At 48.0% G+C, this 24825-nt stretch overlaps 1 protein-coding gene across 1 annotated transcript; it reads left to right on the forward strand.

Annotated features, from left to right (window-relative positions):
- Positions 1 to 9829: 9829 nt before the first annotated feature.
- On the forward strand, positions 9830 to 18167 carry LOC145361966 (intermediate filament protein ON3-like). The gene is made up of 9 exons (XM_080217967.1): positions 9830 to 10289; positions 11646 to 11854; positions 12369 to 12429; positions 12570 to 12665; positions 12789 to 12953; positions 13656 to 13781; positions 14900 to 15120; positions 15547 to 15596; positions 17734 to 18167. Exons 1-9 carry the CDS (start codon positions 9903 to 9905, stop codon positions 17892 to 17894), a joined length of 1476 nt encoding a protein of 491 aa, XP_080074093.1. The 5' UTR covers positions 9830 to 9902; the 3' UTR covers positions 17895 to 18167.
- The last annotated feature ends 6658 nt before the right edge of the window (positions 18168 to 24825 follow it).

Here is a 24825-nt window from a genome sequence, read left to right on the forward strand (position 1 = left end):
GTGGTGGGAATCTGGAACTTGCTGCCTGAAAGGGTGGTAGATGCAGGAACCCTCACAACATTAAGAAGTATTTAGATGAGCACTTGAAACGCCAGAGCGTACAAGGCAACGGGCCAAGTGCTGGGAAATGGGATTAGAATAGATAGGTGCTTGGTGGCCAGCACACACACAATGGGCCGAAGGGCCTCTTTCTGTGCTGTCAAACTCTATGAGCTATATTTTCCCATCTTGCCCGCCACGGGAACCGTAGCGTGTGGGATGGTCCGTTGACCTCGGGTGGGATTTTCCAGGCGAGTGTGGACGGACAGTCCCGCCCCAAGACTCCAACTATCCAGGGGAACGATATTTAAAGCGGCGTGTAGATACGAGGATATTCTGGAGGGACACAAATGTCTCACTTTGGAAAGGAAGCATATGATATTGCAGAGATGGAACAAGATCACAAATTGGATGGAAAAATTAATCCAGAATATTATGTGTGGGGAGGGGGGCAGGGTTTGGAATGTAGGTTCACTCCAGTAAAGAAGGCACCTAAAGATTGATATCAGAAAGTGCTTGAAGCAGCAAATGAATAACATGTGGAATAGCCATAGGGCCCTCTCGTGTGCAGGAATATGCCCGATATTGAGGAAATGACAAGAAACATTGACCAGGGTAGGGGAGTGGATGGTGTTTACATGGACTTCAGTAAAACCTTTGATAAAGTTCCTCATGGCAGGCTGATACAGAAGGTGAAGACAAAAGATGAGCTGGTAAGATGGATACAAAACTGGCTTGGGCATAGAAAGCAGAGGGGACCAGTGGAAAGGTACTTTTCTAACTGGAGGTCTGTGACGAGGGGTGCTCCACAAGGAACTGGGGTCTCTGCTGCTTGTAATATATATAAAACTGATTTAGAGGAAAATGTACGTGGTCTGATGAATAAATTTGCAGATGATACAGAAATTGGGGGAGTAGCGGATAGTGAGGAGGATTGTCAGAGGACACAGCAGGACATAAATCAGCTGGAGACCTGGGCCAAAAGATGGCAGGCGGAATTTACATAAGAACATAAGAACATAAGAAATAGGAGCAGGAGTAGGCCATCTAGCCCTTCGAGCCTGCCCCGCCATTCAATAAGATCATGGCTGATCTGTCGTGGCTCAGTTCCACATTCCCGCCCTCTCCCCATAACCCTTAATCCCCTCGCTTATCAAAAACCCATCAGCCCGCGTCTTAAAAATATTTAGCGAGGCAGCCTCCACCACTTCAACGGGCAGAGAATTCCAGAGATTCACCACCCTTTGAGTGAAGAAGTTCCTCCTCAACTCCGTTCTAAACCGCCCCCCCTTTATCCTGAGGCTGTGCCCTCTAGTCCTACTGTCCTTTCTGAGCGGGAAGAGTCTCTCCACCTCTATCCTATCCATCCCATTCAACATCTTATACGTCTCAGTGAGATCTCCCCTCATTCTTCTAAACTCTAACAAGTACAAGCCTAGTTTATTCAGCCTCTCCTCATAGCTCAACCCCCTCAACTCCGGAATCAGCCTAGTAAACCTCCTCTGCGCTCCCTCCAAGGCCAAAATATCCTTGTGTAAGTGCGGCAACCAAAACTGCACACTGTACTCCAGCTGCGACCTCACCAATGCCCTATACAGCCGCAGCAAGACCTCCCTACTTTTATATTCAATCCCCCTCGCTATGGAATTTAACGCGGACAAGTGTGAGGTGGTGCAATTTGGAAAGTCCGCTGCAGGAGGGAAGGATACAGTAAATGGTTGAGCAGTTAGAAATATTAGCATACAGAGGGATCTAGGCATGCAGGTACACAGTTCACTGGGGGTGGCAACTCAGGTGGACAAGTGTCTGTAGTTACTGTGAAAATCCTCTATTCGCCACACTTCTGTTCGGCTACACTGAGGGAGAATTTGGCACCTAACCAGCACGTCTTTCGGACTGTGGGAGGAAATCGGAGCACCCGGAGGAAACCCATGCAGACACAGGGAGAACGTGCAGACTCCACACAGGCAGTGACCCAAGCTGGGAATGGAACCCGGGCCCCTGGCACTGTGAGACGGCGGTGCTTAACCACTGTGCCACCGTTTTCAGAAGCCTGTGAGACTTCTTCAACCTCACAGCTTCTCAATTAACTGAAATAGTCTGAAAAAAAATCAGAAAAATGTTTCTTAATCCAAATTGTGACTGCTTACTTTGGAACCAAGGGAGCGGACTGAGTCCATGGTTGTTACAACCACCATGGCCTCTAGGTGGCACACTTTACCTTGAAATGAACAGCAAGCTTTTACACCAAGTCTAACTCAAATTGTAGATTCCAAATGCTAAAAACTATCCTCCAAATCCATCAAGCTGGATGTAAAATGCAATTCCTTTTTTTTTAAAGTTTAATTTTCTTAAAGTGCCCAATAGAAAGAGAGAATGTCAGCTTTCCAGATGTCGATTGAGGGGTAAACATCAGCCAGGGTCACCAAGGGAACTTTCTGGAATCTCCTTCAAACAATGAGTCAAATCTTTTGAGGCCACATCAGTTTAACACCTCCTGTGAAAGGCAGAACCTCCAACTGTACAGTACTCCCTCAGTGCTCCCCAAGCTGTATCAGCCAAGAGCAGCAGTGTAACATAGTGGGCCTGGGGGAGCCCCCTCCATCTCAGTGGGCTGCGAGATTGAAACCGGGCTTGTTCACTAACCGTGTCCCCATGAATAAGATTCAATACATTTAATCCACGCTGAATATTCCAGAATGAGTTATAGAAAATGCTTCATCATTTCTATATTAATGGAACTGTCAAGTGGTTAAAAACCAAAAGAATTATTGACACTTTGGACACAGAGGGAGTGCACGGTTCTCACACTCAATGTTGTGTGGAATCAGCACACACCTCACTTCTCTCGCCGTTGCTTTCCACTTCAGTCACACCGGCAGGAAAAAAAAACTGCACGGACGGGAATCAGCAGAATGTGGCAAGTCTGTGCCTGGGGCAACGGCCTCATGGCATTCAGAAACACGATGGGTCATATTGTTGGCAGGTTGCAGCTTGTCCCCCGCTGGCCTGGATTATGTGCTCAGATCGCTAGGGTGGGCATCGAACCCAAAACCTTCCAGCTGAAAGGCAGAAGGGCAACCTCTGGGCAATAATCCGCCCACAATGAACTGTACCAAAACAAATCATCCAGTCATTAATCATGATCACATTGTGGTTTGTAGGATTATTTAGCTGACAAACTGGCTGTCACATTATAACAGTGAGGACACGTACTTCATTGGCTGTAACGTGATGTCACGAGACCACAAAAGAAGTGCGTGTAATTCAAGCCATTCTTTCTTTCTCCTTTATCGTAAAGAAACTTTTTGATTTATAACTTTGGAATATTTACTTTGGCGGTTTCCATCTCCTTGCCTCTGCTCATCATGCTGCCTCATCCTTGCCTCTGTCAAGAAAACTCCCTCCCCAACTTTGCTTCCTGCATCCTAACTTGCACCAAGATCCCCCCCTCCATTACCACTGGGCTTTCCGACCCACCCTAACCTGACGTTAAAGCTCCCATCCTGGTTTACAAACTCTTCCCTTCTGTGAGTCATGGTCAATGCCACCTACCAGGGGGGGCAGTGGGTGAAAGCGGAGATGATTCAGAAGGAAATTGGATGGGGAACGAACTTGCCGGGGGGTAGAGTGGGAGGGAAATGGGGCTGATTGGGTTGCTCCACAGAGAGCTAGAATGGACTAGACGGGCTGAATCGCCTCCTACTGTGCCATAATGACTCAAATTTGAAAAGTAGGGCGGAGGAGCATTGAAACAAGTGACAAAAGATAGGTGCTGGCTTCTTGCTTTCAATGCTATTTGATTTGAAAGTGCAGTGAAAGGACCAGGGTAGACTACATTCTGCACTCTCTCCCTTCCTTCTCTATGAACGGTATGCTTTATCTGCATAGCGTGCAAGAGCCAATACTTTTCACTGTGTACAAATTCATGTGACAATAATAAATCAAATCAAATCAAACCACCTCTGAGTTAGTGAACAGCTTGTCTTGTTGCAGTCTATGTTACCCTGTGAAGAGCCTTAACTATATAAATGAAAGTTATTGTACACAATAGCGAACAGGACCAGATTCCTACCCCAACAATTTCTTACATTGGATGTTCAAGGTCCTTTTGGGGAGCGGGGCAATACTCATTTAACTCTGAGTTGGCGTGCGTTTGTTTTAACTGGGCAAGACTTCAGTGAGTTACTAATCAGTGTTACGTTGCTGTATCGGTTTGCTTGGCGGAGACCAGCTCCCAGTGAATCATGGGAGGGTAACACTTGGTCAGGACTGTGGATGGATAATGGGCATGGCGCAAGCAGTTTTAATATCAGGATTAATTGCCTATTTGTTCAGTATTTTCTACTGACCCATGAAGATGGCACGGTGGCACAGTGGTTAGCACTGCTGCCTCACAGCACCAGGGATCCAGGTTCAATTCTGGCCTCGGGTCACTGTCTATGTAGAGTTTGCATGTTCTCCCTGTATCTGTGTGGGTTTCCCCTGGGTGCGCCAGTTTCCTCCCTAGATGTGCAGGTTAGGTGGATTGGCCATGCTAAATTGCCCCTTAGTGTCCAAAGATGTGCAGGTTAGGTGGATTGGCCATGCTAAATTGTCCCTTAGTGTCCAAAGATGTGTAGGTTAGGTGGATTGGCCATGCTAAATTACCCCTTAGTGTCCAAAGATGTGTAGGTTAGGGTGGATTGGCCATGCTAAATTGTCCCTTAGTGTCCAAAGATGTGTAGGTTAGGTGGATTGGCCATGCTAAATTGTCCCTTAGTGTCCAAAGATGTGCAGGTTAGGTGGATTGGCCATGCTAAATTGTCCCTTAGTGTCCAAAGATGTGCAGGTTAGGTGGATTGGCCATGCTAAATTGTCCCTTAGTGTCCAAAGATGTGCAGGTTAGGTGGATTGGCCATGCTAAATTGTCCCTTAGTGTCCAAAGATGTGCAGGTTAGGTGGATTGGCCATACTAAATTGCCCCTTAGTGTCCAAAGATGTGTAGGTTTGGTGGATTGGCCATGCTAAATTGTCCCTTAGTGTCCAAAGATGTGTAGGTTAGGTGGATTGGCCATGCTAAATTGTCCCTTAGTGTCCAAAGATGTGCAGGTTAGGTGGATTGGCCATACTAAATTGCCCCTTAGTGTCCAAAGATGTGTAGGTTTGGTGGATTGGCCATGCTAAATTGTCCCTTAGTGTCCAAAGATGTGTAGGTTAGGTGGATTGGCCATGCTAAATTGTCCCTTAGTGTCCAAAGATGTGCAGGTTAGGTGGATTGGCCATGCTAAATTGTCCCTTAGTGTCCAAAGATGTGTAGGTTTGGTGGATTGGCCATGCTAAATTGCCCCTATGTCAGGGGGATTAGCAGGATAAATATGTGGGGTTATGCAGATAGGGCCTGGATGGGATTGTGGTTGATGCAGGCTCAATGGGCTGAATGGTCTCCAACTGCACTGTAGGGATTCTATGAATACTGCACCCGGGGAGATGTCTCCAGAGACATTGATGAAGGGAGCTGTGCCTACTTTGCCCTCGCTTATACCATCTCCCCATGCTGTTCTGTACTGAATTCTTGAAATGTGCTGGGGACAGCTGGCCGGGGACAAGGGACATCACATGTGCCCTGGATCCGCAAACCCTGAGCACCTGTGGAGAGAGGGTAGAGCTATCCTGACTCCACTCTCTGTCAGACCTACTGAGGGTCTTCCAGCATTTTCTGCTTGAGATTCCTGCACCTGCAACATTTTGGCTTTTATCCGCCAACGGTGAACCTGCCCTTCAGGATGTAACCCTGTATTTAGTGTATGTATTGTGACAATGCAGCTCCCAGCACAGGGTGGCAAATCCATGTAGTCCCATTGGAAAATGGGACTGGTAAATTAATGATAAGTGCCCGCTGCCAAGACTGAAAGGTATAGACTGATCCTCACCAATCCTTACGGGTCCCTGCCTGTGACGAGAATCGGACCATAGAAAGGTCTGTTGACCTTGGGTGGGATTTTCTGGTTTCAGTGTGAGTGGGGCTGGAAAATCCTAACAATAGACTCCAATACTGTGAGCTGCTGCCCCCATTTACATTCAGGAAGCGTCCTTGTCGAAAACTGGTGCCTTGACCCACTTGGCCAATGCTTTAAATCAAAACCGCCTGAGAATTCAGTTGTAATCTCATGTAAAAGTGATCATTATGATCTTATCACACTGTTTCTCTAGTGTAATGGTTATCACGTTCATTTTACACAAAAAAAGGTCTCCTGTGCAAGGCCTTTAGCATTTCCGAGCCCTACATCTAGCTGATGGCTACAAGGTGGCATGGTGGCACAGTGGTTAGCACCGCTGCCTCACAGCTCCGGGAACCAGGGTTCGATTCCGGGCTCGGGTCACTGTCTGTGCGGAGTCTGCACATCCTCCCCATATCTGCGTGAGTTTCCTCTGGATGCTCCGGTTTCCTCCCAAAGTCCAAAGGTGTGCAGGAGATGGATTGGTCATGGTAAATTGTCCCTTAGTGTCCAAAGATGTGTAGGATAGGTGGATTGGCCATGCTAAATTGTCCCTTAGTGTCCAAAGATGTGTAGGTTAGGTGGATTGGCCATGCTAAATTGTCCCTTAGTGTCCAAAGATGTGTAGGTTAGGTGGATTGGCCATGCTAAATTGTCCCTTAGTGTCCAAAGATGTGTAGGTTAGGTGGATTGGCCATGCTAAATTGCCCCTTAGTGTCCAAAGATGTGTAGGTTAGGAGGATTGGCCATGCTAAATTGCCCCTTAGTGTCCAAAGATGTGCAGGTTAGGTGGATTGGCCATGCTAAATTGTCCCTTAGTGTCCAAAGATGTGCAGGTTAGGTGGATTGGCCATGCTAAATTGTCCCTTAGTGTCCAAAGATGTGCAGGTTAGGTGGATTGGCCATGCTAAGTTGTCCCTTAGTGTCCAAAGATGTGCAGGTTAGGTGGATTAGCCATGCTAAATTGTCCCTTAGTGTCCAAAGATGTGCAGGTTAGGTGGATTGGCCATGCTAAATTGTCCCTTAGTGTCCAAAGATGTGCAGGTTAGGTGGATTAGCCATGCTAAATTGTCCCTTAGTGTCCAAAGATGTGCAGGTTAGGTGGATTGGCCATGCTAAATTGTCCCTTAGTGTCCAAAGATACAACAAAACAAAGAACAAAGAACAACCCAGCACGGGAAACAGGCCCTTCGGCCCAACGAGCCCACGCCGCCATCTTAACAATGTATTTTTCCTACACCTCCCTTGACCCGTGTGTATGCGTATGGTACCCCCATTGGAAACCAGATTCAGGGGAGAATAATTTAGGGACAGTTTGTTACACCAATCAGCCTAAGAGCACATCTTTGGGGTGTGGGAGGAAACCGGAGCACCCGGAGGAAACCCACACAACCACAGGGAAAATGCGCAAACTCCCACAGACACTGGCCCAAATCCATGTATCTGCACAGCTAGCAGTGATAGTCACTGAGCTGTGGTGGTGCCCATCTGCTGGTCCAGTTTTAAGCACACACAATGACGCGAAGTACTAGGCCACTCTCGAAACATCCAAGAGCAGCCCACGCACGACCCACCGTGTGCATACCCCTCGTTAGACAACAAGGTGGACCGACACACCTGCGGAGTAAAGAGACAAAAACATCAACACATGTAGCATTAGATTTCCAGTAATGTCCCGAGGCTCTGACCCTTATTTAAAACCTTCTCCTATAACCCTCCATCCCTGTTTCACTCATGTGCCTATCTAAGTAAACCTTAAACAAGTCCAGCGTGCCTGCCTCCACCACCTTACTTGGTAGTGCATTCCATACCCCCACGACCCTCTGTGTGAAAAACCTCCCTCTAGTATCCAAATTATACTTCTCCCCCTTCACCCTTAGCTCGTGATCCCTCGTGATATTTGTCTCCAATCTAGGAAAAAGCCTGCCACTGTTTACTCTATCTATACCCTTCATTATTTTATACACCTCTATCAGATCCCCCCCTTAATCTCCGTCTTTCTAAGGAAAAGAGCCCCAGTTTACCCAATCTTTCCTCATAACGCAGTCCGTCCATACCAGGCAGCATCCTGGTAAACCTCCTCTGCACTCTCCCCAGGGTCTCCACGTCCTTCTGGTAGTAAGGTGACCAGAACTGGACGCAGTACTCCAAATGCGGTCTAACCAACGTTCTGTACAACTGTAGCATTAGACGCCAGCTCTTATACTCTATACCCCTTCCTATAAAGGCTAGCATACCGTAAGCTTTCTTTGCAACCTTCTCCACCTGAGTTCCCACCTTCAGAGACTTGTGCACTTGCACTCCCAGGTCCCTCTGCATTTCTATACTCTTAATTGGTCTACCCTTTATCATGTAACTCCTCCCTGCATTATTCCGTCCAAAATGCATCACCTCACATTTGTCAGGATTAAACTCCATCTGCCATTTATCTGCCCAATATACCAGCCTATCTATATCCTGCTGTGTCACCTGACAATCCTCCTCACTATCTGCCAATCCTGCCATCTTTGTGTCATCTGCAAACTTGCTGATCACACCACGTACGCCCTCTTCCAAGTCATTTATATATATTACGAATAGAAGAGGTCCCAGTACTGAGCCCTGCGGCACACCACTGCTGACAGACCTCCAGCTAGAAAAGGACCCTTCCACTACTACTCTCTGTCTCCTGTTGCCCAGCTAGTTTTCAATCCATCTAGATACCTTTCCCTGTATCCCATGAGCCTTAACCTTTTCTACCAGCCTACCGTGAGGGACTTTGTCAAACATCTTACTGAAATCCATATAGACGACATCAACAGCTCACCCATCGGCAACTGTTTTTGTCACCTCCTCAAAAAATTCTACCAGATTCGTAAGGCAAGACCTCCCCTGAACAAAGCCATGCTGTGTATCCCTAATCAGATCGCAACGCTCCAAATGCTTATACATCCTAACCCTAAGAATTTTTTCCAACAACTTTCCTACCACTGACATCAAACTCACCGGCCTATAATTACCAGGGTTATCCCTACTGCCCTTTTTAAACAGCGGTACCACATTAGCTATCCTCCAGTCCTCTGGGACCTCACCTGTGTCCAAAGAAGAGACAAAGATTTGCGTCAGAGGCCCAGCAATTTCATCTCTCACCTCCCTAAGCAGCCTGGGATAAATGCCATCAGGCCCCGGAGCTTTATCAGTTTTTATGCTACCTAAAAACCCTAACACTTCTACCCTCGTAATGGATATTTCCCTCAACTGGTCTACAGCTCCCTCCAAGACATTACAAGACACCAAGCCCCTCTCCTTCGTGAATACCGACGCAAAGTGTTCATTCAGGATCTCCCCCATTCCCTCAGACTCAATGCACAATTCCCCTCCTTTGTCCCTAAGAGGACCTATTTCCCCTCGAACCACCCTTTTGTTCCTAATATAAGAGTAAAATGCCTTTGGATTTTCCTTAATCCCATCAGCCAAAGCAATGGGTGTGGGTTAGATGGATTGACCATGTTAAATTGTCCCTTAGTGTCCAGACATGTGCAGGTTAGGTGGATTGACCAAGGTCAGTGTAGACTAACAGGAGTGTGGTGACTGGGGGGGAGTTTTACAGTAACTTCATTGCAGTGTTGATATAAAGTCTAGTTGTAATAAAGAAACTTTAAGGGAAGGCACACAGCTTGGAGCAGGGTGGGGTCGGTGTGCTTGTTCTACACTGGGACAGGTTGGGGCACAGTGGCAGAGGGCGGTTTCTCGCTCCACCCTAGAGATGGGATTGGTGTTATCTGATACTCTGACCGAGCCCAGCTCCGCACAGCCTTTAAAAGGCACTGGGTGCACCGTCAGCCTGCAGCAGCCGTTCAGTCTCTTTGGAAAGTCCGGAGCTCTACCTTCGCACAACCGTGAACCATGTCCCAATATAAGAGCAGCATCAGCACCTATGCTGGAGGTAACACCGGCAGGAGCACCAGATACTCCAGCGGATCAGCAATCGGATTAGTTGGGGGTCTGGGAGGAGGCAGCAGGATGTCTGGAAAATCGCGCAGTCTGATAGTCTCCCAGACCAGACAGATGTCGCAGAGTAGACCGATCTCAGGGCGCCAGAGCTTAATAAGCTATGGGAGCAGCGGGATAGGAGGTCTGTCAGGGGGTCTGGGCTTGGTGCAGGCACAGAGAGCACACATTGATCTCTCAGCCCCTCTTCCAACCATCGACTGCAGACAGCAGGTTATCCGTGCGGAGGAGAGCAGGCAGATCAAGGGACTGAACGACCAGTTTGCCGGCTTCATTGGCATGGTAAGTGTGCCCTTTCTCTGTCCTTTTGTAATCCAGAGCTCCCCCTCTATCCTTTCCCAATCCAGTGGTGCTCCCCCTGTGTCCTTTCCCAATCCAGTGCTCCCCGCCGTGTCCTTTCCCAATCCAGTGCTCCCCGCCATGTCCTTTCCCAATCCAGTGCCCCCCCCGCCGTGTCCTTTCCCAATCCAGTGCTCCCCCGCCGTGTCCTTTCCCAATCCATTGCTCCCCGCCGTGTCCTTTCCCAATCCAGTGCTCCCCGCCGTGTCCTTTCCCAATCCAGTGCCCCCCCGCCGTGTCCTTTCCCAATCCAGTGCTCCCCCGCCGTGTCCTTTCCCAATCCATTGCTCCCCGCCGTGTCCTTTCCCAATCCAGTGCTCCCCGCCGTGTCCTTTCCCAATCCAGTGCCCCCCCCGCCGTGTCCTTTCCCAATCCAGTGCTCCCCGCCGTGTCCTTTCCCAATCCAGTGCTCCCCGCCATGTCCTTTCCCAATCCAGTGCTCCCCGCCGTGTCCTTTCCCTATCCAGTGCCCCCCCGCCGTGTCCTTTCCCTATCCAGTGCTCCCCCTCTATCCTTTCCCAATCCAGTGGTGCTCCCCCTGTGTCCTTTCCCAATCCAGTGCTCCCCGCCGTGTCCTTTCCCTATCCAGTGCCCCCCCGCCGTGTCCTTTCCCTATCCAGTGCTCCCCCTCTATCCTTTCCCAATCCAGTGGTGCTCCCCCTGTGTCCTTTCCCAATCCAGTGCTCCCCGCCGTGTCCTTTCCCTATCCAGTGCTCCCCGCCGTGTCCTTTCCCTATCCAGTGCTCCCCGCCGTGTCCTTTCCCTATCCAGTGCTCCCCGCCGTGTCCTTTCCCTATCCAGTGCTCCCCGCCGTGTCCTTTCCCTATCCAGTGCTCCCCGCCGTGTCCTTTCCCAATCCAGTGCTCCCCGCCGTGTCCTTTCCCAATCCATTGCTCCCCGCCGTGTCCTTTCCCAATCCATTGCTCCCCGCCGTGTCCTTTCCCAATCCAGTGCTCCCCCTGTGTCCTTTCCCAATCCAGTGCTCCCCCCCGCCGTGTCCTTTCCCAATCCAGTGCTCCCCGCCGTGTCCTTTCCCAATCCAGTGCTCCCCGCCGTGTCCTTTCCCTATCCAGTGCTCCCCGCCGTGTCCTTTCCCAATCCAGTGCTCCCTGCCGTGTCCTTTCCCAATCCAGTGGTGCTCCCCCTGTGTCCTTTCCCAATCCAGTGCTCCCTGCCGTGTCCTTTCCCAATCCAGTGCTCCCTGCCGTGTCCTTTCCCAATCCAGTGTTCTCTCTGGCCTTTCCCTCCGGAATGAGTGTCTCCAGTTCCAATCGTGGCTTGTATTTTTGCCCCCATTAGGTCCGCGAGCTGGAGCAGAAAAACAAGAAGTTGGAGATCCAGCTGAAACTGCTGAAGGAGCAGGGGGCTTACACATCCAACATCGACAGTATGTTCCAGACTTACATCGAGAACCTAAAGAGGCAACTGGACTCCCTCGGGCAGGAGAAACTGAAGTTCGAAGCTGACCTGGTCCAAATGCAAGGACTCGTTGAGGACTTCAAGGGCAAGTAAGTGGTGGGATTTGTGGGATTCATTGTGACCCCAGTCTGAACTGAATCACTTTATGTCTGAAGACCTCTTGGGCAGGACCTGGGCGAAATAATGCAGAGGGTGTTGGCCAGACGGGGGTGTGTAAAAATGCCTGGGGATGCAGCCGTGTACTGCCCCATTTGACCTCAGTACCATCCGCCCCCCCCCACCACCACCTTGGGAAACATTATCCAGTCCTGTCCCGGAGAAATGCCCGAGAGTGGGGAAGGGGGGGAGGGTGTGGGGTGTGGCTGGACTGGGGGGTGGAGTCTCTGGCGTCCCTGGAGAACTCTGAATGGGTGGAGCTGGAAGGAGTTAGTGGGTTTGGTAAATGTGGGTGGACTCCCGGGCTGAGCGGTTCTTCCACTCAGTAAAGACTACCCTCGGTGGGGAGGGAAAGGGGCGGGATAGTGAATGTACAGATGGATAATCAGACTGGGGATGTGGATTGCCTTCCTGAAGATCCTCAATAAATCATCTGTTTTATTCCAGATATGAGGATGAAATTAACAAGCGTACAGAGATGGAGAATGAATTTGTCCTCGTCAAGAAGGTGAGATTATATCGATATATATATATCTCTGCCTACATTATATTTATCTAGATTATATTTAATCTCTGACCAGATTATATTTGTCTGGCTAAGGTGAACTGATCTCCTGACTGAAAATAATTTCTCCCTCCTCACTTTAGGATGTGGATGAATCCTACATGAACAAAGTGGAGCTGGAAGCTAAACTGGAAAGCCTAACTGACGAAATCAACTTCCTCCAATCAATTTTCGATGAGGTAAAAAAAACGGACACAGCACGTGGTCCTCTTCTGCTGTTCCATCCAACCAAATTGGTTCCCCACAATGCTTCTCAATCTGTTTTTTTTCTAACCTCCTGTCCCACCTTGCTGACTCCTTAGGAAATCCGTGAGCTCCAGGCTCAGATTCAGAACACAGCTGTCAGCGTGCAACTTGCAGGTGGACCCGGACTGAATGTCGAGCAGCTGATCGCAGAAGCCAGGGAGAAGTACGACGCGCTGGCCAATGCAAACCGTCAGCAGTCGGAGGCGTGGAGAAAAACTAAGGTTCATATCCCGATCCTCGTGTCCCACTTAGATCTGCAGTCCGTGCTGGAGCGCAAAGCTCTTTTACTAACAGGTCTTTCACTGGGGTGGGTACAGTGCTTAGCATTGCTGCCTCACAGCGTCAGGGAACCGGGTTCGATTTCAGGCTTAAGTTACTGTCTCTGTGGAGTTTGCACATTCTCCCAGTGTCTGCGTGGGTTTTACAGTGGCACTGCTGCCTTACAGCTCCAGGGATATGGGTTCGATTTCAGACTTGGGTTACTGTCTACGTGGAGTTTGCACATTCTCCCAGTGTCTGCGTGGGTTTTACAGTGGCACTGCTGCCTCACAGCGCCAGGGATATGGGTTCGATTTCAGGCTTGGGTTACTGTCTATGTGGAGTTTGCGCATTCTCCCCGTGTCTGCGTGGGGTTTACGGTGGCACAGTGGTTAGCAAGGCTGCCTCACAGCGCCAGGGAAACGGGTCTGATTCCCGGCTTGGGTCCCTGTCTGTGTGGAGCCTGCACATTCTCCCCATGTCTGCATGGGTTTCCTCCAGGTGCTCCGGTTTCCTCCCACAGTCCAAAGATGTGCGGGTTAGATGCATTGACGCAAACAGGCGCTGGAGTGTGGCGACTAGGGGAATTTCACGGTAACTTCACTGCAATGTTAATGTAAGCCTTACTTGTGACTAATAAATACTCTTTAAAAACTTTATTGCAGACTCAGGAACTGAGCATGTCATCTGGACAATACGGCGATGAACTCGGCATGATGAGAGATGAGATTAAAAACCTGAACCTGCGTATCCGTGGACTGAATAATGACATTGAGAATCTGAGAAACCAGGTAAGCAAAGGAGTGAAAGCAACAGGATAATAGACAGCAACTGGACAGTTGTTGTAATGGGCTGTTTGCAGTTCTCTGTCATTCTCTCCCAATCTGCAAAATAGCGCTTAGTTAAGAACTGGTCACAGAATCAGTTCAATTTAGTTTCTCCTAGCCAGTCTTGCTCTCTCACTGATGACCTTTCAATAATGGTAAGAGTGGTTAGTACTGCTGCCTCTCAGCGCCAAGGACCCAGGTTTATTTCCAGCCTCGGGTGACTGTGCAGACTTTGCACATTCTCCCCCGTGTCCGTGTGGGTCTCCTCCAGGTGCTCCGGTTTCCTCCCTAAGATGGGCAGGTTAGGGTGGGTTGGCCATGCTAAATTGCCCCTTAGTGTCCAAAGATGTGCAGGTTAGGTGGATTGGCCATGCTAAATTACCCCTTAGTGTCCAAAGATGTGTAGGTTAGGGTGGATTGGCCATGCTAAATTGTCCCTTAGTGTCCAAAGATGTGTAGGTTAGGTGGATTGGCCATGCTAAATTGTCCCTTAGTGTCCAAAGATGTGTAGGTTAGGTGGATTGGCCATGCTAAATTGTCCCTTAGTGTCCAAAGATGAGCAGGTTAGGTGGATTGGCCATGCTAAATTGCCCCTTAGTGTCCAAAGATGTGCAGGTTAGGTGGATTGGCCATGCTAAATTGCCCCTTAGTGTCCAAAGATGAGCAGGTTAGGTGGATTGGCCATGCTAAATTGCCCCTTAGTGTCCAAAGATGTGCAGGTTAGGGTGGATTGGCCATGCTAAATTGCCCCATAGTGTCCAAAGATGAGCAGGTTAGGTGGATTGGCCATGCTAAATTGCCCCTCAGTGTCTCAAGATTAGGTTAGGGGCACATTAGTGGGGTAAATACGTTTGGGCGCAATCCTACCCTCTTTTCATGCTGCAGTGAGCTCAGAATTTGGCGGGCAGCACTGGTGCAGACTTGATGGGCTGAATGGCTGCCTTCTGGACTGCAGGGAATCCATTGCCAGTCCGTCTGCAGTCCAAAAGGCGCTGGTCATAAGCCCGTGGACTTGTTTTGTGCTTTGTTCTGATGCACAGCATGTCGATGACTCTGACCATATTAATATTTGTGCTATTTAGCGTCAGGTACTGGAGGCTAGAATCAAAGATGCAGAGGAACGCGGCGAACTGTCTCTCAAAGAAGCTAAGGTCAAGATTACAGAACTGGATGATGCCATTGCCAATGCACGGAAACAGTTGGCCAAGCAAGTCCAGGAATACGATGCCTTGGCACAAATCAAGATGGCTCTGGTTATTGAGATTGCCACCTACGATAGTCTTCTGCAAGGAGAGGAGAAAAGGTAAGATCGAGGGCACTTCCAGCACAGTCCATCCCTCCATTTACAATCTGATTGGTAGTTCTGGTCTCTGAATTGAGCCGAATGCGGACATTCAGAGTGCCGTGGTATTCGACAAGATCTTTGGTTTGCAAGCTGCCTGGGTATCGAGCGGGGAGACGCAAACATCAAACTCACTCCGAGTTCTGGAGTTCCTATCCCTTGTGATCAAATGGCCTGTTGGCATTTACTGCCTGATGGGCACTTTGACTGAGAGGCTGGAGGGTGACTGTGGCCATTCGGAACTGAACCCCAGCACATACCAGTGTCCCTGGGAGAGGGCGGGGGGGGTAGTATTGGTAAACTCAGCGGTGTGGGGGGTGGGATACCTGACTGTAAATATATTGCACATTACCTGCTGTAATGTGAATGTGTTTCCTTTGTCAACAGAATGCTAGAAGGGGTAAAAACCCTCAATATCCAGCAAGTACAGAGCCAAGGTAAGAGAATTTCTCACTCCTAGTTTGAACTAAGAATTCCTGCAGGAAGAGCAAGGAAATAAACAGAAGTGGGGATTTACACAGTAGATTTTTCATTTTGTTGAGAAGGGAATGTGTCATTTTGGGCCACAGTGCGTGTGTTCTGAAGAAGGATCTATACAGTGCTCCCCAAATCTTCATCTTTCTTTGCTCTGTTCCCAGAGCCTGAGTGACTTTGCCAACATTTCTGCTCTCATTTTTGTCATACATAATCGCATCCAACGTGAAGCTCAATTGTCATTCAGTGCACTTCCAATATTGCTGGCTGCCCAGCTTGTATCCTGGCTGCTCGCTGATTCAATGAATGATTCATTCTCCTCGAATACTGTCCCCTTCAAATCATCACCTCCCACCACAAAAAATCCCACGCTTCACCCTTCACTTTTGCAGTCCCCAAGCTTGCTTTATTTTCCCCCTCTCCTTCAAAGTCCTTGTTACCTCCCTAAAGCAAGTGCCCACCTCACAACTGACATGGCGTTAACTGTGGCCGTATGAAACTGTCTCCCCTCAGCCTTCCCTGTCCGTTTTGCAGCCATAGATGTGGTTCACGGTACCTCCAGTGCCTATTCTGCTTTGTCCTGCTGTATGGGGTTCTGAATCCGCTTCGATCTGTCCAGTCATAACCAGAGAATTTCCTGTGTAATGGCTTCTGTGCCCGCTCCCACATTGTTACCTAGGGAAGGGTATATTCTTTCACCCACCTGTACCTTCTCATTCAGTTGCTATCTCTTGGCAATATTGCCCAAAACCACCAGATCAAATTGCACGGGAATGTTGATGACAACCAGTTTGACCTCAGTACCACTGCCAGCCTTTCCGCTGTTTCTGATTAGTCAGGCTGCTTGTCCAACATTTGGCATTAGATGAGCAGAAATTTCCTCCAACATGGGATTAACCAGAATCATTGTCTTTTCGCTCACACTCTCTAACAAATGCCAAGCCTGAACCAGCCTTGGTGCCATACTGGACTTTGAGCTGTGCTTCTGAACCCATAGCCACTCCATCGACAAGACTACCCACCAGTCAAGCTTGCACCAAGCCCTGTCCACCCTTTGTGCTCAGTGATCTACGTTGGCTCCAAATCTAAGATTGCCTTGAGTCTAGTTCCCATTCTTGTGCTCAAATCCCTCCAGGGTATCATCCCGTTCTATCTCTGTAACATCCTCCAACACAAAAATGCTTTTCAACACTTGTCCTTTATTGATTTATTATTGTCACGTGTATTAGTATACAGTGAAAAGTATGGTTTCTTGCATGCTATACAAAGCATACTGTTCATAGAGAAGGAAAGGAGAGAGTGCAGAATATGACCATAAGACATAGGAACAGAATTAGGCCACTCGGCCCATCGAGTCTGCTCCCCCATTCAATCATGGCTGATATTTCTCTCATCCCCATTCTCCTGCCTTTTCCCCATAACCCCTGATCCCCTTATTAATCAAGAACCTATCTATCTCTGTCTTAAAGACCCTCAATGACCTGACCTCCACAGCCTTCTGCGGCAAAGAGTTCCACAGATTCCCCACTCTCTGGCTGAAGAAATTCCTCCTCATCTCTGTTTTAAAGAATCGTCCCTTTACCCTGAGGTTGTGCCCTCTGGTTCTAGTTTTCCCTACTAGTGGAAACATCTTCTCCATGTCCACTCCATCCTGGCCTCGCAGTATCCTGTAAGTTTTTCCTGTAAGAATACAGTGTTACAGTCATTGTAGAGAAAGATCAGCTTCATACGAGGTAGGCCCATTCAAAAGTCTGACGGCAGCAGGGAAGAAGCTGTTCTTGGGTCGGTTGGTACGTAATCTCAGACTATTGCATTCCTGGTCCACATGCCGAATTTCAGTCATCCACCTGGGGTGGCCACACAATTGAGTTTAGGAACTGCCTCCCTGACCTCCTCTGTACCTCTTACTTAGGAGCTACTTGGTTGAGCAAGCCATCTTGATATGAGCCTTGATGTCAAATTTCTGTTTGATAAAGCACTTTGAGACGTTTTACTTTGTTAAAGGTGGTGTATAAAATTCTGCTTAGCCGCAATTAGGGATGTGCAGTTCCCACGGAGGGAGAAAGAAGATTATAAATGCTTTCCTTTCCTCTTTTGCAGCGAATATGATGGGATTCTCGAGCATGAGTGGGGGATTAGAAAGCTCCCTTGGCGGTGGTGGTAGCATGGGCATCGGCATCGGCATGGGCATCGGCTCTGGCTCCTCCAGTAGCACCAGCGGGCAAACGTTGATTGTGAAGAAAATAGAGCAGTCTTACTGAGTCAACGAGGAAATAAACTAATACCAGCCCACTGAGTTGATTGTCAAGAATTCTGTTTCATCTATTGCCTTTAGTTTGATGGTTTATGAGTTTTTTTGATCATGTCTGCTGTTTGGAATAGTTATAAGCCATTCACACTGTAGTTGTTGGAAATTGGGAAATAGCCCTCTGCTTTCGGTGCTGAACACTTGTTTCGATAGTCTTTTATCACTTTGTATCGGGGATTTACTTTTTATGACATTCCTGTTTATGAATAAAGCTCTCATTCTCAAATCTGGTCTGCTTTTTTGCCTCAGCTCAATACAAAGTTAGTGATAAGAGCCACTTTCCTGAGATTTCAGATCTTTCATTTTCTTGTAGCATAACCTTTGGAGCGAAACGCAGGGAGACCACTTGGTGGTTCCATCGACAAAACTGCTCGGTGCATGATATAGTCTGTCGGCGGTGGCACAGTGCTTGGCGCTGCGGCCTCACGGCGCCAAGGACCTGGGTTCGATTCGCGGCTCGGGTCACTGTCTGTGCGGAGTCTGCCCCATGTCTGTGTGGGTTTCCTCCGGGTGCTCCGGTTTCCTCTCACACTCCAAAAGATGTGCTGGTTAGGTGCTAAATTCTCCCTCAGTGTACCCAAATAGGAGTGCGGCGACTGGAGGATTTTCACAGTAACTTCATTGCAGCGTTAATGTAAGCCCACTAAGAAATCAAGTTTAAATCCTTCACCTCCACTAATGAAATCACTTCTTCCATCAGCTAAGCATGCCAGCACTGGACATAGGTTAATGTAGTATCCCACAATGGGGTTTGTATATCATATAACGGCAGATAGGGGTAAAATGTAGCCCCTAATTTGTAGAATTAAGCCCCCACTAATGGAGGTAACTTGGAAATGTTACAGGATTGGAACAAAAGAATATCATTCTGATTATAACAATTAGGGACTGAGGAAGGTGGCTCTATTCCCCAGCATTTAGGTTAGTTTACAGTAAAATGGAGCATCCATAAGATAAAGTTGCCATAGTGCCAGATGACCATCAGCTGCATTCCCCTTTGTGGGGGAGAGCTGACTGGTGGTGATCTAACCTGAGGGTCGCTACACTTCAGGCAAAGGGCCTTCATGAAGAATGATTCAATGAAAAGACAAAATGTCCCCCCGGTATAATAAGAATATAATAATTGGAGTACTGCTCTAAAAAAATACATGCTGTCAAAACTTTATGTCTTGCACTCATCAGGACAGAATTGCTTATAGAACATAGAACAGTACAGCACAGTGCAGGCCCTTTGGCCCTCGATGTTCCAAACTATGTCCGAACCCAAGATCAAGCTATCCCACTCCCTATCATTCTGGAGTGCTCCATGTGCCTATCCAATAACCGCTTGAAAGTTCCTAAAGTGTCCGACTCCACTATCACAGCAGGCAGTGCATTCCACACCCCAACCATTCTCTGAGTGAAGAATCTACATCGGACATCCCTCCTATATCTCCCACCATGAACCTTATAGTTATGCCCCCCTAGTAACAGCTACATCCATCCTAGGGAATAGTCTCTGCACGTCCACTCTATCTATCCTCCACAATCCTTCTGCATGGTATGTCGGACATCCTGGCTAATCCAGGGAGATGAGGCCAGAGGAGGAGTATCCGTACGTCGGGTCTCCCAAGGGCAGCTGGGGAGGAATTCCCAGCCGGATTTGAGAATTGGCCGCCATGCTTTCACAATTTAAGGGCTGATGTTTCGAGTTCAGTGGGGCCTATTGTATCCACTCTCCGAGGCCTGGAGGTCGGTCAAGGATCCTGATCGATGGTCTTGCCGAGGTGGGGCCCAGCTCTCACTTCACCAGGTTGTCTGGGTGACAACTCAGCGGAGGCGAATTTCCTGGAGGTTGCTGGATGATCCTGTCATGGTGCTGGCTCTACAGATGGCGATATTATCCTGCAGTTCATCATTAATCCTGAACTTTTTTCTCCTTGTATCTGTACTCCTGGTTTGATGATGTCTTTTATCCTGACATCCTTGTATGATATACAAGAATGTCACCTGTTATCCTCTGGAAACCAGAATGTCTATTTATTTGGGATGGAATTAATCCACTGGTGTGCTCTGGTGGTGAGGTGAGGGGGACTTCAGTTTAAAGTTTGATACCATTCGCATTCGATTTTGGTTCAGGAAGCGGGCAGGGTAAGCAGGGGTGGGGGGGGTGGGGGGGGGCTCTGCCCTCCTTGCTTACGGGGACATTTTCTTGCTTGTGGGCAGATGGTCTTTTTTCTTTCCATTGGGGAGATTTCAGGACTGACATTAGAGTTCATCCAATCCCTGCAGTGCAGAAGGAGGCCATTCGGCCCATCGAGTCTACGCTGACACTCCGACGCAGTATCTTACCCAGGCCCACCACCCGTCCTATCCCCATAACCCCAAACATCTATTTCACCTATACCCCTAACCTACACATCTTTGGACTCTTAAGTTTCTTTTGAGTTTAGGAGCCATGAGGTCACGTTGCAGCTGTACAAAACTCTGGTGTGGCCGCACTTGGAATATTGCGTATGGTTCTGGTCACCGCATTATAGGAAGGATGTGGAAGCATTGGAAAGGGTGCAGAGGAGATTTACAAGGACGTTGCCCGGTATGGTGGGAAGGTCTTATGAGGAAAGGCTGAGGGACTTGAGGCTGTTTTCGTTAGAGAGAAGAAGGTTAAGAGGTGACTTAACAGAGGCATATAACATGATCAGAGCATTAGATAGGGTGGATAGCGTGAACCTTTTTTCTCGGATGGTGGTGGCTAACACAAGGAGACCTAGCTTTAAATTGAGGTATAGGATAGATGTCAGAGGTAGGTTCTTTACTCAGAGAGGAGCAAGAGCGTGGAATGCCCTGCCTGCAACAGGAGTGGATTCGCCAACATTAAGGGCATTTAAATGGTCATTGGATAAACATATGGATGATACTGGAATAGTGTAGGTTAGATGGGCAGTTGTTCAGGGCATTGGTTTGGGCCTCCTTACGTAAGAAAGGATATGACTGCACTCGAAAGAGTTCAGAGAAGGTTCACTCAACTGATTCCTGGGTTGAGGGGTTATCTTCTGAGGAAAGGTTTGACAGATTGGGCCTGTACCCACTGGAGTTTAGGAGAATGAGAGACAAACCATATCAGGCCCTGAGGGGGCTTGACCGTGTGGGTGCTGACAGGATGTTGCCCCGTGTGGGAGAGGCTGGAACTACAAGTAAAAATCCCCCATTAAATCCAGGGATGAGGAGAATTTTAATCTCTCAGAGCTGTTAATCTCTGAAACTCTCTTCCTCAGAAGGCAGATCAGTGACTATTTTAAGGTTCAGGTAGACTCTTGGTTGGCAGGGGAATCAAGGGGGAGACAGGAAAATGGAGTTGATGCCACAATTAGATCAGCCATGATCTTATCAAACGGCAGAGCAGGTTTGAATGCGAAGATAGGTCCCAGCAGTGAAGCTGTCACGGTCGATAGGGGCTCTTAAGAGACGTTTAAATAACTACATGGAACTTAATAAAATAGAGGGTTATAGGTAAGCCTAGTAATCTCTAAGGTAGGGACATGTTCGGCACAACTTTGTGGGCCGAAGGGCCTGTATTGTGCTGTAGTTTTTCTATGTTTCTATGAAACTTAAAGTAAAAAGTTCATTTATTAGTCACAAGTAGGCTTACATTAACACTGCAATGAAATTACTGTGAAAATCCCCAAGTTGCCACACTCCTGTTCACTGAGGGAGAATTTAGCACCTAACCAGCTCGTCTTTCAGGAGAAACCCACGCAGAGACGGGGAGAACGTGCAGCCTCCACACAGACAGTGACCCGGGAATCGAACTCGGGTCCCTGGCACTGTGAGGCTGCGGCGCCAACCACTGTGCCACCCTCAAATAGCCTGAACCTTGCCCGAATGCTTGTGGAGGTGGCTTCGGGTTGGGGGGAAGGTATGGCATTTGTTGACGGAGCTCCCACTGAATCCCGCTTTGGAATCAGCTCAGGATGAAGGAGCAGCAGACAGCGAGGCAGGGACTAGCCTTTACAGAAGCTAAAAATTGTAATAGAAATCTCCAAAATCAACAGTTTTGCAGGGAAATTTTCCTGTTTGGAATTATCCATGCACAGTTTACATAATTTCGATGAACCAGAAATGAACAATCTTTCCCATTTAAATCCTTCTTTTCAAAACTACTCACTCCCCAGATTCTGCATTCCGACACTTGATACAGGATAAGAAAGATGCACCAGGGTCCTGGCTGGATTTAAACAGCAGGGGGACTACTTGAGGTAAAACACTCAGAGACTGGAATGAAGTGGATTCTTTCACTCAGCTCTCACTCGCTATTGCCATCTGTATCCTATCAATCGCAAGATCAACTTATTCCCCAAACACTATTGGCCAAGGGAACTCCGTCCCAGACAACAATCTGAACTTATTCAGTGCCTTTAACGCGTAAAAATATTTCCATATATTTCAGTTAAAATATTCACAAGTGCAGTAAGAAGTCTCACAACACCAGGTTTAAAGTCCAACAGGTTTATTCGGTAGCAGAAGCTTTTGGAGCACTTCCTCAAAGTAGGCTGACAATAACACTGCAATGAAGTTACTGTGAAAATCCCCGAGTTGCCACATTCCTATTCGGGTACACTGAGGGAGAATTTAGCACGGCCAATCCACCCTAACCAGCACATCTTTCAGACTGTGGGCGGGGGGGAAGCCAGAGCACCCAGAGGAAACCCACGTAGACACGGGGAGAATGTGCAAACTCCGCACAAACAGTGACCCGAGGCCGGAATTGAACCTGGGTCCCTGGCATTGAGAGGCAGCAGTGCTAATCATTGTGTTACACTGCCGCCTGAGAGCAGAGAGATTATGATAGAGCTGTATAAAACACTGGTTAGACCACAGCTGGAGTACTGTGTGTAGTTCATTGAAATCATAGAAGCCCTACAGTGCAAAAGGAGGCCATTCGGCCCATCGAGTCTGCACCGGCAACAATCCCAACCAGGCCCTATCCCTGTAATCCCACATATTTACCCCGCTAATCCCTCTGACCTATGTATCCCAATTTAGCATGGCCAAGCCACCTAACCCACACATCTTTCGGCCTATGGGAAGAAACTGGAGAAACCCACGCAGACACGGGGAGAATGTGCAGACTCCACACAAGTGACCCAAGCCGGGAATCGAACCCGGGTCCCTGGCCCTGTGAGGCAGCAGTGCCAACCACTGTGCCACCGTTCTGTTTGTCACACTATAGAAAGGATATGGTTGCACTGGGAGACCATGTACTGCCAATGCCACTCTCAGAATGCTGCCCACTCACCCGGTCCTGCCACGTGGCTGCCACCTACAACCCCGCAGAAAGGCTGAGAACCTCACGTGGGGACCATCACCACGATGTGAATTGGGTCATTTTTAAACACGATTGTTAACCAAATCACAGACCAGCAACACTTTAAAACTTCAATTCACTAATGATTCTTCTCACTGCGCAGACACTGGGCAGCAATCAGAATCCAGTTCGATTTCGGGTGGGGGAGGGTGGTTTTTAATTCTAATCAAAAAAAGTCCATTCAAATTTGGTCCAATCCCGGTCCCCACATGAGGGACAAACCAGATCCAAGCTGACAAGACAGGACATTGCATCCCGTCTTGGACCTCGATGATCCAAGCTGACAGGATGGGACATTGTACCCCCTCCCGGGCTTCACCTGATGCTTCGCCTTAGCCAGAGGGTCGCGATGTGTTTGAAAAATCACATTAGCTGCGGTTAAACCTCGTCGGCCATCCCTGATCTACCCTAACTTAGGCAAACCACCGTCGCAGCGTCAGCGCACTCACAACGCAATGGGCTAGCCCTGTCCCCTACCTGCTCATGGGTTCAGCCCTGCTAGATAAGGATGGGGAAGAGCAAAGACAGATCAGGAATAAAAGTTTGAAACTGGGAAAGACCAGCTTTCCTGGATTGAGATGTGGTTTTGATTTGATTTATTATTGTCACATGTATTGGAATGCAGTGAAAAGTATTGTTTCTTGTGCACTGTACAGACAAAACATACCATTCATAGAGAAGGAAAGGAGAGAGTGCAGAATGTAGCGTTACAGTCATAGCTAGGGTGTAGAGAAAGATCAACTTAATATTTGATTTATTATTGTCACATGTATTATGAGACAGTGAAAAGTATTGTTTCTTACGCACTATACATATAAAACATACCGCTCATAGAGAAGGAAAGAAAGGGTGCAAAATGTAATGTTACAGTCATAGCTAAGGTGTAGAGAAAGATCAGCTTAATATTTGATTTATTATTGTCACATGTATTGGGACACAGTGAAAAGTATTGTTTCTTACGCACTATACAGACAAAACATACCGCTCATAGAGGAGAGTGCAGAATGTAGCGTTACAGTCATAGCTAGGGTGTAGAGAAAGATCAGCATAATATTTGATTTATTATTATCACATGTATTATGAAACAGTGAAAAGTATTGTTTCTTACGCACTATACAGATGAAACATACTGCTTATAGAGAAGGAAAGAAAGGGTGCAAAATGTAATGTTACAGTCATAGCTAAGGTGTAGAGAAAGATCAGCTTAATATTTGATTTATTATTGTCACATGTATTGGGACACAGTGAAAAGTATTGTTTATTGTGTGCTATACAAAGCATACCGTTCATTGAGAAGGAAAGGAGAGGGTGCAGAATGTAGTGTTACAGTCACAGATAGGGTGTAGAGAAAGATCAACTTAATGTGAGGTAGGTCCATTCAAAAGTCTGACAGCAGCAGGGAAGAAGCTGTTCTTGAGTTGGTTGGTACGTGACCTCAGACTTTTGTATCTTTTTCTCGACAGAAGAAGGTGGAAGAGAGAATGTCCGAGTTGCGTGGGGTCCTCAATTATGCTGCCTGCATACCAAAGGAATGTTTCCC

This window comes from Carcharhinus amblyrhynchos, chromosome X (assembly GCF_965287045.1).
Source record: "Carcharhinus amblyrhynchos chromosome X, sCarAmb.v2.hapA, whole genome shotgun sequence".
Classification (NCBI taxonomy): domain Eukaryota; kingdom Metazoa; phylum Chordata; class Chondrichthyes; order Carcharhiniformes; family Carcharhinidae; genus Carcharhinus; species Carcharhinus amblyrhynchos.

Bases quoted from the DNA above. Each gene is read 5' to 3' on its own strand.
- LOC145361966 (XM_080217967.1), top strand. From the start codon at position 9,903: ATGTCCCAATATAAGAGCAGCATCAGCACCTATGCTGGAGGTAACACC. The intron at 12,430-12,569 runs GTGAGATTATAT...TCCTCACTTTAG, and splicing joins AATTTGTCCTCGTCAAGAAG to GATGTGGATGAATCCTACAT. The intron at 13,782-14,899 runs GTAAGCAAAGGA...TGTGCTATTTAG, and splicing joins TTGAGAATCTGAGAAACCAG to CGTCAGGTACTGGAGGCTAG.